At 47.5% G+C, this 12,355-nt stretch overlaps 1 protein-coding gene across 7 annotated transcripts in view; it reads left to right on the forward strand.

Annotated features, from left to right (window-relative positions):
- Nucleotides 1–12,355, forward strand: part of TENM4 (teneurin transmembrane protein 4) — a 695,703-nt gene that overhangs the window by 420,037 nt on the left and 263,311 nt on the right. For 6 of the 7 annotated variants that reach the window (XM_084894429.1, XM_084894427.1, XM_084894432.1 and 3 more), the window contains one exon: nucleotides 7,652–7,861. The exons of the other annotated variant lie outside the window; for it this stretch is intronic. In XM_084894429.1, coding sequence (XP_084750555.1) covers nucleotides 7,652–7,861 — 210 coding nt within the window. The remainder of the gene's footprint in view (nucleotides 1–7,651; nucleotides 7,862–12,355) is intronic. 7 annotated transcript variants of the gene reach the window in all.

Genomic DNA, 12,355 nt, shown 5'->3' on the forward strand with positions numbered 1-12,355 from the left:
AGTCAAGGCACAGAAAGGTCAGAGGACTTGCCCGTGATCCCATGGCATGTTGCAGACTTGCACCCGGGCCTGGCCTTTGCAGCAGACCACACAGCCTCTGATGTGGAGCTGAATCTATACTGTCCATGTGACCATGTAATTAGTTATCTAAATCAGGACCTTTTTAGAGTAAAGGTGGGGCACTATGACTCAGTAATGCAGGATAAATTACATGTTATCCTTAACTTGTAAACTGAGGCTTGCCAGTGACAAGCCAGATTTCTAGCACTTGGAAATGTTTTGCAGCAGTAGATTTCCATTCATTCCAGACACCAATAGGAATCAGTTCTGCAGACCTTTGCTGAGCTGAGACTCGGAGCCAAGCGAGGGCACAGAGTGAGCAGCCTGTGGTCCCGTTGGGCAGGCGAGGCTGTTGAAGCAGTAGTGACCATCATCACTCACAGGCGTCAAAAGCACCCCAGCAGCCCTAGCCAGTTTTGGCTCTGTGGAGTCTGTGGACTGAAGAGTCCAGGGTTCGATTCCGGTCAAGGACACATGCCTGGTTTGCAGGCTCAATCCCCAGTGTGGGGCGTGCAGGAGGCAGGCAATCATTGATTCTCCATCATCACTGATATTTCTATCTCTCTCTCCCTCTCCCTTCTGCTCTGAAATCAATAAAAAATATTAAAAAGAAAGAAAGAAAGATAGAAGGAAAGAAGGAAGGAAGGAAGGAAGGAAGGAAGGAAGGAAGGAAGGAAGGAAGGAAGGAAGGAAGGAAGGAAGGAAGGAAGGCACCCCAGCAGCGGAGGCCCTGGCTTCCTGGCAGCCCCCAGTCTCCCTATCAGGAGGAGACCCCATTGTTCTCAAAGCCCCATCCTCTGCTCAGAACTAAGTTTTTACTCATTCAATGATGCAAGGGTCTGCCCTGTTAAGAGGAAATAGACATGAAGTTGGCGCCTGAGAAGAAGAGGAATGCACTTGGCTCTCAGTGAGGGGCCTGGAGTGTCTCTAGGACAGAGACTGAGGAGATGAAACGCAGCCAGCTTTCACAGGCAGGATGAGCCCTTCCGCTCCGGGTTCCGTGGAGATGTGGGTCTGAGGGTTCTGTTGCTTTTTTGTTTTTCTAGGCGTCATTTATTGAGTAGTTGCCGTGCACTGAGCATTGTGGGCAGCATTTTACATCCTGGCTTCTAAAATGCAGGGCTGCGGGTATAAAGGTATGAGAAGGCCCTCCTGACGACCCAGGGAGCTGCGGGGGAAGAAAGTGCCCTCCCTGCAGCACGCAGCTATGCTCTGGTTGTACCCTCAGGGACTCGGCCTCTCCCACTGGGTACGCAGGCCAGCATCTTAAGTCCTGTAGCCTAGGTGGAGTTGACTATCGGGCAAGAACATTCCTTTTGAGTGTTTAGATGGATTTCTCAGGACTGCTGAGAAAAAGTGTTTTTTAAAAAGTGTGTTTTGATAAGGGCTTTCTTTCTTTGGCAGAGTAATGAACTTGTTCATCCGTTAGCCCTTCACACCTGAATCTAATGGCATATTCCAAAGACATACCCAGATCCAGCATGCCGGAGGCTCTTCCCAGAGAACTAGCTTGGTTAGAGGTTACATTTCAGGCGCTAAGGAAAGCAACTACCCGTTCAGACAAAGGTAGATCTCAGGATCCCCTAATATGTCCTTTTCCTATGTCACGGCTGCCACCCTAACACTTCTCCTCTTTTTTTGACCTCAACCCAGTGTCCCTGGCAGGCTTATAGATCTGTACTCGCTTAGTCCCCAAACCACCCTGTTCTTCATGTGGAAGACCCACCACGGAGGGACGGCGGGCGAAACCACTGTTGGCTGAGCTCTCCCCAGGAGACTGCTGGGGTTCTCATACGCATAACATCCTCTATTCATCAGCAGCTCTCTGCAGTGGGTATCAGCACTCCGTTTTCCAAAGGAGATAGCTGAGACGCAAAGTGACTTAGCCAAGGTCACATTCCCAGAGTGACACTGGGCTTTGGTCCCTGGGTATGTGTTCTTTCCCCTTTAGATGTGTTTCAGTGGATGGACAGGAATCTCCTTTATTCCACTCCAAACCAGGGTTGATCAATTTAATTCACATCACACGGTAGAAACAGCATTGCCATCATGGGTTCTTACCCAGGTCCTGGGACAGCTTACTTGACTGTGCTAAGCCTCCTTTTTTTTCCTTCTTCTTCTTTTTTAACCTTGAAAATGGGGATGAATTTTACTCACCAGAGGTGTGTTGTGAGGAAAAGATCTTGTAAATCACCTGGCCAGCTCCTGGCCTCCAACAGGAGCTCTGCAAAGGTTTGTCCACAAACCTACTTCAGCCCCACCCTTACCATATGAGAGTCTGCACTTGTCACTTTGTTGCTTTCTTTCCCATCTTATCTACTATAAGCTAGAGCCAGGCTCACAGAAACCACCTCTCAAGAGATTTGGATGGCCCCCGGCACCCTTCACTGCCCCTTCACTTGTTGAGGTGAAGTATAAGGAGGTTCGTTTCTATCATCTTCTCTTTTTACCATGACACAGTGGAAAATTCTATAATACCAGGATGCACGGGAAGGTGACCCTGATCCCAGGTCCACAGTCTCATGGCATCTGGCATTCTTACTTGCCTATAGGAACATGCATCTGGGCCCCACCCAGAAAGCAAGCCCAGATCATGTGGACTTTTAACTTCTTGGCTGAGCTGAGCCTATAAGAAAGGATACCCGGATGGCTGAACAGATCCCTCTGAAGCACAGCCCTGGGTCTTGTCATCTTCCTGCCTAAAAATTTCCATGACTCCCCAGTTAAGGTCTGATTTCCTTCTCCTTGTGGTCAAGGCCTAAACCTACTATTCAGAGATTCATTTCTCACTGTTCTCATTGTTCCATAAACCAAGTACTCTTCTTCTTTCCTACCTCCCTTTCTTCACTTTACTAGTGCTTTCTATGCACCTGTGTGCTAGTCCTTTCTATGAACAGTCACTGTGCTAGGCACTGGGGAATATGGTAGTGCATGAGTGAGGCAGGCTAGTGGGCAGACACAGACAAGTCAACATGGCAGTGTGGGAGGTGTTGCAACAGGGAAAGTCCAGGAAGGTGTAGGAGCACCCAGAAAGGCATCAGGGAAGCCTTCCTGGGGAAGGTGACTATGAGGTTAAGCTCACAGGATGAGTGAGAGCTAATGAGACACACGTGGTGGTAATAATGAAGAAAAGGGACACAGATAGGAAATGCTGGGGGAGAAAGAACAGCATGTGTAAAAACTCGGGCAAAACTTTGTAGTTGTGCTCCAGAGGGTGCCATTCAATGTACATGGTGCCCTGAAGTCGGGCAACTGGGCAAACATGGACAGAGAGGAAGCAGTGAGTTCCTGGAAGTGAGAGCAGGCTGGAATACTAGCATCTCAGTAGACTTGGTGACAAGTGACTTGTAATTAACACATGATAGTTGAGAGGTAAGGATGGGGATGCCAGGTGAAGGCTGAGAATCTTATGCTGGGTATTCTTCCCTCCGCCATGGATGCTTATGCCCCCACCTTTTCATCTCTTCCCATTGGAATCTTCTATGGCTCCAGAAGTCCCATCTAGTTCCTTCTGTTGAAATGAGCCTCTTGCCTCCCACCCTCCCATTGCACTGGTCATCTTCTCTTCTGAAAGGTCACACCACTGCCTTGCTCCAAGTTCCGAGGTCTGATTGACACCCCTCCTCACCCACCAGCTCCTTTGGGGCTGAGTCTCTCACAGTTTGCATCACTCTCATTGTCTAGCCAAATCAGTGGGTGTTTAGGAAATATGTGGGGAATGAAGCAGATACTTCTGCAATCATGCTCTGCTCTTACATAAAAGGAAAGAGGAAGAGAGCCAGCGCCCCTTGCTTTATGTGCACATATTTATGCATCATGACATCTAACCTTTATTAGGCATTTACTGGCTGCCACACTGTCCACGACATGTTACCTGTTTTAACTCCATTCATCTTCAGTGCAACCCTATGAAGTAGGTGTTCTTTTTTTTTTTTTTCTCTTGTCTCCATATTTAGATGAGGAAATTGAGGCACAGGGGTGAAGTAACTTGCCCAAGCTCACATGTACTGAGCTAGCAAGTGATACAATTAAAACTCAAATGTCCACAGTTCCTAAGATCTAGCACATATAAAAATAAAACTTGGTGAGTTAAACAAAACTAAAATGTAGTCTCTCTTAATACGACCATATTCTTTCTTTAAATATATCTTTTCATTGATGTCAGAAAGGAAGGGAGAGAGAGATAGAAACATCAATGATGATGGGAATCATTGATTGGCTGCCTCCTGCACAACCTCTACTGGAGATTGAGCCTGCAACCTGGGCATGTGCCTGACCCGGGAATTGAACCATGATCTCCTAATTCATAGGTCAACGACGCTCAACCACTGAGCCACACTGGCTGGGCATGACCATATTCTTAATACAACCCTGCCCTGCTTCTGTAGATGCCGAAATGGTACAACAATGTGTTTTACTACATGTATTTTGAGCACTAGTATATAATCCTATATAATAAAAGGCAAATATGCAAATCAATCTAACGGTGGAACAACCAGTACCTATGATGCACACTGACCACCAAGGGACAGATGCTCAATGCAGGAGCTGCCCCCTGGTGGTTAGTGCACTCCCACAGGGGGAGCGCAGCTCAGCCAGAAGCCAGGCTCATGGCTGGCAAGCACAGTGGTGGTGGCGGGAGACTCTCCCACCTTCGTGACAGCACCAAGGATGTCAGAATGACAGTTGGACATCCTCTCAGGACTCCCGGACTGCTAGAGGGTGCAGGCTGAGCTGAGGGGATCCCTTCTCTCCCCCCCTCCCCCAATGTACAAATTTTGTGCATGGGGCCTCTAGTATATATTATAAAGCATAGAATTAAATATTAGAAAAGGATGAGATAAAACAATAAATGTTTCTAGTATATTCTCGCACCCCAGGAGCAAGGGTCTGTGCACCCTCCCTTGGGGCCACTTAAATTACAAGCTGCTTATGAATAAGAGGGAGGGAATCAACGTGTTTCTAATAACACTGTACTTCACAGAAACCGCATGAGTTATCGTGTGCCTGCGAGGGGCCTGGCACTGGTTAGGTGCTTTGGGTGTTAGGTTAGGAATAATCAGAGCAACCCCAGAGGCCTGAGGGGATTGGGGAGCACTGGCTTAGACAACTTTGAGGTGATTGGGTGGAAGGGAGAAGAAACAGGCATGGGGCTGGGAGGGCACCGTGCTGCCCGTGGCCCAGGGTCTCTGAAGTTTGTAATGGAACAATTTACTCAGTTCTGGAACTATTTATCTCATAAAGTTTGACAGATTTCCTCAGGAAGAGGCTGTAACAAATACCCTAGAACAACATATCACATTTCTTAACTTGTGTCTGAATTCCGACAACTCCACGTGGCGTGGTGCTGATTATCTCAGGCTCATCAGAAGCTCTGATTGAGACTGTAAGATGTCTCTGGTTAATACAAGACGAAGAAATGAAAGTATATTTACTTAATATATACAGCCTGGTCGAAAAAAATTCTTCCCAAAACTGGGACCAATCATGAATGGGTTTCTCCATAGGATGGTTTCATTCAACTTATTAAACATTTGGTGAAGACTCGCCCTGGGTTCTTGTTTTCTCGTGCATACCGTGTGCTCAGATTGAGTATCTGTAGTCCTCACGCCACCTGTATAAAGGGGGGTGGGCGCCCAATTTACAGATGAAGAACTGGAAGTCACTTTCCCAAGAATATAGAGTCAAAAGGAGGCTAGGTCATGATGCAAGCCCTAATTCTGTTGAACTCCAAAGTCCACTCCAATAATGTACTGCATCCCAAAAATGTGCCATATGCCATTATGTGCAAGACAGCTACAGGTAAGTACAAATATAATGGGGCAAACATGATGTCAGAACTAAAGACACGCTGACGAAGGAATGATGACCTCACAGTAACACACCAGAAAGGCGTTCTCACCATGAATTGGAAACGCTGGTTGGGGTGATTTTGAGGTGAATCACTGCTCAGATTTTTAGGTGAAGAAGCCAAGACAGAGAGGAGAGTCACGCAGAGGTTGTACCGTGGTCACTGATCACTGCTGCCTCAATTGCTCTTACTGGATTTCTGACATGAACAAGCCAACTGCATACACAGCAATTCCATAAAATGGCACATGTGATTAGGCTCAGGGGTTAACATAAGAGTCACAGAGCCTGCAAAGTCCTGCAGGATTTGGTAACTGTGACTGGGTGAGCTTCTCTTGGTAAACAGACCATAAAAAGCGTTTTGTTGTTGGTGTTGGTGTTGTTGTTATTGTTGTTGTTGTTTTATTTCAACAATCAGCTCTGTGCTTCCTCCCCAGAAGAGCCCTGCCAACTCTTATGATCACATATCTGGGCTGCAATAAGTTTTCTAAGACTTGGTCTCTTAAAAAAAAAAAAAAAAAAAAAAAAACTGGATGGATCTGATTATGTTTTAAAACATCTCAGTCAAGATGGGAGACAAGGAGCAGCCCTTGCTGTGTCACGTGGATGCAATGTCTTGTACTGTAAACTTTTCTGTGTCTGTGCTTATTCTAGTCCCTCCCGCGTGGACGATATCCTGCACACGTGTAAAGGCCAGCCCCTGATAGGACTGTGAATTGTCTGATCTCAAAGGTCTGGCCTGGGGCCTTCACCTTCTCCTTCTGAAGAGCTGGGCATAAGCTTCCAGAACCATAGAAAGCTGGGGTTTTAGAAGCATAGACTCCTGGCATGTTAGAAACTTGGAGTCAAACACAGGGACTGGGAGCATCCTGGGACTTACTGAATATTACTGTCCTGAAACTATAGGCTTGTGTTAGCTGAGACTGTTAGAAAATAAGGATCCTAGTACATTAGACACCCGGAATTCATCTATCCCGCAAACCTCCAGAGCCCAGTGTGTGCCAGGCACTAGGCTAGACTCGGGGGGGGGGGGGGGGGGGGGTGTACAGAAGTGAAAAGGACTGCTCAGGTTATGGCGCTCAAGGCGTTTGCAGAAAGCGCCAGGGTTTAAGAATCTGAAGATGTTAGATTCTTAGGAAAGTAAAACAATGGGGTGTTGAAGTCCTAGAATGCCAGCGGGGAGGGAGGGTTGCTGGATCATCCTCTCCAGCTCTGTCTACCTTTCAGGAAGCTCAGAACCTGTTTTAGGCATGTCGGATGGAAATCCCACTAATAAGAACATCATTTCAGTTCCGTGATGTGACAAAATGGACAGCTTGCAGTGAGGCCACTGAAGCAGAGGGGGGGGGGGGGGGGGGGGTAGGAGGGGGAGGAAGAGCAGGGAAGGGGGGCAGCTGTTAGAGAGATAACAAGGCCAGCAGGACTAGACCCCAGGTTTTCAGGCCTGTCTTAGAGAACAGGCAAAGCAGGAAGGGCCTCCCCTGTTTTCTGGAAGGCGCCCTCTTTCCAGACTTCTCTGCATGGAGTCCCCTGCTCTTCAGAAGGAGTTTGTTTGCACCAACTTTGTTTCCCAGGGATATCGGCCCCGCCCCGGGGGCCACGTGTGCAGTAGATCGTCCACTGTTGGGAGCCCCCTCTCCCCCTTGATGCGTGTTTTATTTTTGCTCCCCCTTCCCGTGTGCCTCAAAACCAACTTTCATTATTTTTTTTTCTGTCTGTGTTTGTCTTTTGTGGTTCGCAGGTGCTCCCCTGCATTGTTCATCAGCTTCATCAACCCCTATTGAGCAGTCCCCCTCCCCGCCCCCCTCCCCTCCGGCCAATGAGAGCCAGAGGCGGTTGCTAGGCAACGGTGTGGCCCAGCCAACCCCGGACTCAGACTCTGAGGAAGAGTTTGTCCCTAATTCATTCTTAGTTAAAAGTGGCTCTGCCAGCCTGGGGGTCGCCGCGAACGGTAAGTCCCTCTTTCTTCCTAACTTCTGTGGGTTGTTTTGTTTTTTCCCCCTTTCGTTGGTGATGCTGATTAATGTGCCTGCTTTGGATGAGTAATGAACTGCAGGGGCGGAGGGGCCTGGTGCATGGGGCGCTCGGGGTTGCTGGGGGGCCGGGGGCGGCTCTGAGGCTCAGGCAGCCCTGCTCCTGCCCCTCTGCGTTCTGCCTGGTGCGCACGGGTTGGGAGGCTGCTGTGCCCACCCTCATGACAGCTCTGTCGGGGAGACAGAGCTGCATGGACAGATATGCATGGAGATATACACAAGGAGACAGACACATCAGGTCGAGAGGAGGGGGAAAAAAAGATGGACACGGAAAAAGAAGGAAAGGTTAAAACTAAAACAGCACCCGCTGGCTACCTGCTGTGTGCCAGGGACTGTGCCAGCCCAGCCACTTGTTGCTGCATGGAACCCTCCTCCTCGCAACCCTGCCTAAGACACCAGTGCTGGAGTGTTCTGGTTAACCATGGGAAAGTGAGAGAGGGGGCCGTACCTGGAGTCTAGCGCTGGCTTTGAAAGTTTTCGAGTTTCCCACTGCCCAGAGAGAGAGGGCCCTGGCGGTCCAAGCAGCTGCGGGGCTGGCTGCTGGCTGCAGAGAGAGCCACAGGGCGTAAGCATCCCTGTGCCCATTATAAGCACTCTTCTTGTAAGCACTGCTGTGGCTCTCTCAGGGAGAATCAGTGAGGGAGGTGCGGGCAGGGGTGGGGAGTGGGGTGGCAGTGAAAGAGCTCCAGGCTGACCAGGAGCCAGCAGATGCTGATCAGGTGCTGTGTGACCTGGCCCAGGTGCTTGCCCTCTCTGTGTCCAGCAGAGACCAGTCAACTTCTTTACAAGCATGTTCTGTAAGGGACTCAAGCCTCCAAGAGGGGGGTGGTGGGCAGCCTCTGCTCTCTTTGAAAACCAGAGCGGTCCTTGGCCTTGATGGTTCTCTTCTGACAAATTATTAGGCCCAGCATTCTCTTTGACCAAAAGGCAGACTATCCTTCACAGCCTTTTCCCTGTGCTCCCTGAAGGTGTTGTCCTTCTGGTGGTTGGGTGTCACTGCTCCTCTGCACCTTTTATCTGCTTATGTTTTAAATTATGCACAGAAACAGGAACCGTGGCCTGGGAGAGAGGAACCCTGTGTCCCAGTCCCAGCTCTGTGGCTCACTGGCCATTTCCTTGGCAAATCACTGTCCCTCTCTCTGGTCTCAGTTTCCTCAGTTGCCAATGATGGAGGAATCTCTAAGGTATTCTGATTTTATGAGTGTTGTGTGGTGCTGACTGAGGTGCACCTGCCAGTTGTCCTTTTAATCTTGGGGCAGGGGGAGGAATATATACATATATATATAAAACGAATATTCTTTATTCATCTTTGAGTACATAGACCTTGCAGGTAAAAGGCAGGAGATTAAAGTCCTTAATCTCTCTGCTAATTAACTGAACAAGACCAATCACTTTGTTGCAAGTCCTGCAGCAAATTGATGACATGATAGCATTATTGAAGTTCAGGGAAGATGGGAGGACTTTGGCTCACAGATTTCTGCTCAATTATGCTCCTCCGTGCGCCCGCTCCCCAGAGGACCCTGAGACAGGTTGCATTTCTTCCCTGGGGCCTTGCTGTGAATGTGCCACTCGAAAGCCTGGGAATGAATGTGTCCCATGCCTGAAGGGAGTCTGGATCTTTAATGGTGGATCATAAGAGTGCCAGTGAGTCTCACCCCGCATCGGGACCCTACCTGCCACCTTCCCGGCTCTGAACCCAAACCTTCTATAAGCTAAAGTATCTGCTGGGACAGGCATGTACCCAGTGCTAGCAAGGGAAGACGAGTGGGCCCTGTTACATAGTGGATCCAATAAAGGTTTATAGGGCAGCGTTTAATTTGTTTATGAAAAAAAATGTAGAATTATTTTTAAAGGGATTGTCTTTATTTTTATCAATTATAAAAGTAACAATGCTTTTTAACATTCAAATAATAGAGAAAGGTAAAAAGTTAAATTCCCTTGTAATTCTTCCTCTCAGAAATAACCAGTTTTAACAGTTTGGAGCATGGCTTTACAGATGCTTTTTATGTAGTGTTAACTAAACGAATGAATGAGTGAGCAAGTAGTACGGACTATGGAGGACCACATTGTAGTCAAGAGAGCAAAAGCCATAGATTCAAACTTTCTGAAACCAGGTTCCAGACAGGTGACCCTGGGCAAAAAAACCTAACTTCTCAGGTCACCGGTTGCTCCATAAGTGAAATGGGAAAACCTTTCAAGGTTGCTGTGGAGTTTTAAAATGAAGGTGATAAGGGTCCTTATCTCCCTTCCCTATATTCCCATCCCCACCCTTTCCCACTAATTCCAGGCTTTAGAGACCACACTGAAGGGATCAATTGCTCTAGTTCCTTGAGGGGCCTGCTCCCCAGGAGACTTAATTCAGAATGTACTTTCCATGACAAAGGCGGCCCTGAAAGGTGAAAATGATGGGCTTCCTGTGGTGGGAGCTGACTCAGCGCCCTGCACGCAAGGCTGACCTCTGGGAGCCAGGCTTCCAGAAGCTAAGGCTGTGCTCTCCAGTGGCTCCCCAGAGGCCCTCTGCCTACAGCTGTGTCAACTCCAGCCCAAGGCTGAAACCCCTGGTCCAGGAGGCCTCAGAGCCGCCCGCGAAAATCCCCGTGTAAAGTGCAAGGAGAACACGTGGGGCATCACAGAGCCCCTCATTGTCCCTGAGGAAAAGAAAACAGAGGAAGCAGCTCTCTCTGTCATCAAAATCCTAATCCACCCCCAACGGTAACAATCTCCAAATCACTGATATATACAAAGAAAGATTTCCCTAAAATATCAACCCGTCACAGTTGAAAAGCTAAGGAAGTGATTCGGATTAAGGAGGTATTTGTCCCTACCTCCTAGAAACTTTTCAGAATATTAAATGTTCCGTGAATTGTTCTAATCCAAACTCTAAAAGAAAGGAGCTTTAAAAGCTTGGGGGTTCATATTGAAGAGGGTCGGGGAATAAGTCCTTCAGAGAAAGCTGTCCCAAAGCCCAGCTGAAGGAGGGTGGGTAGAGAATTTATGTGTAATCAGCACCTCTGTGTGTGACTTTTCTTTGTATACATTATCTTATTTGAGTTTCCATTTATCTTCACTTCTCTTGTTCCTATCTTCGTTGTCTTAACTTAAGGGATATGGCAAAGATTCAAACTCAAGCCTGTTTGAGTACAGAACTCCTGTTTTTTGAAAAAAAATTTTCCTTTTTTAAAATTTGTTTTGTTTTGTTTCTAGTGCCAGATCCTATTATTTCTATGCCTTCTCCTTAGTAGGAGGCTGGAGAAGATATTATAAAAGGAATCCCACCAAAATGCAAAAAGTTGATTTAAAAAAGATTCCAGGTTGTTGGATTCCTATTACTCCCCTCACAAACCATTATGACAAACTATGTCAGAGGTGTTTTAGCTCACTGAACCTAATTAAACTTTCCATTTACCTTGTAACGTGGCCACTTTTGGTCTCATTAAAGCAATAGAGGACCAGAGAGGGTAAGGGACTTCCCCTACACCACACAGCTTCTGAGTGCCAGAGCCAGATTTGAACCCCAGATCAGCCTGATACCATAGAGTGGAATCGTGTGTGTGTGTGTGTGTGTGTGTGTGTGTGTACGGTAGGAGTTTCCAATCAGACCAGATTTTTGATGCTACTCCGTGAGAGCCCTGGCCTGCATGCTGAGCTGTCCACACCTTTTTCCTCCCAGCACTGGCTCTTCCTGCCTTGCGTTAGGGATTGGATTTCTCAGGCTGGTCATACTGTTCACCACTGTTGTTGGCAGTTCCATTGACTTTCTCAGGTCTTGAGCTGCTGGGCTTACTGTTTTGACTTCCAATCCAATGGAGGAGTGTTTATTTTTCTTTCTAGATGGGAAACACTGCTACGCACGCAAGCTGCCTCCAAAAAGTGAGCTCTTAAAACAGAAAATTCAACTTAATTTAGAACCAATTGAGATTCCCCTGGGGCTGTCGGCTAGGGTTCTTTTAAGTCAGTTTGTGAAGTCAGAAGGCAAAGCTGTGCCTTTTTCTTACTGTTGAGGTGCCGCGAGGTTTTTGTCTTCTTTCACTGTTTCATGGACCCTGTTTCCGTGTTGCATGCCAGCTGCAGGGACTTGGGTCTGAGTGTCTTCTGAGTTCCAAGAGTAAAGGACCTAAGGAGGGTGTGTGAAGTTTTTGGGCAATTGCATTCACTTCTCTCAACTCTCTTATATCAAAAGATTCCCGGTAATCAATAAATTCTTATACCAGCTAGGTAGGGAAACACCTCACTCCTAGTAGCAATGGCAAACAAACCAATAAAAACACCTGATTTCTTTCCTTTTATTCATTCATTCATGGTGGCATTTGAAGTATTTGTGGGTGTTTTCTAGACAGATGAGGGATGAAGGGTATTCTAAGCAAAGAGACTCTATAAAATGAATACCTATAATAATTTATGGGATAGGAATC

This window comes from Pipistrellus hanaki (genome assembly GCF_964339955.1).
Source record: "Pipistrellus hanaki genome assembly, chromosome: 9".
In the NCBI taxonomy this organism is placed as follows: domain Eukaryota; kingdom Metazoa; phylum Chordata; class Mammalia; order Chiroptera; family Vespertilionidae; genus Pipistrellus; species Pipistrellus hanaki.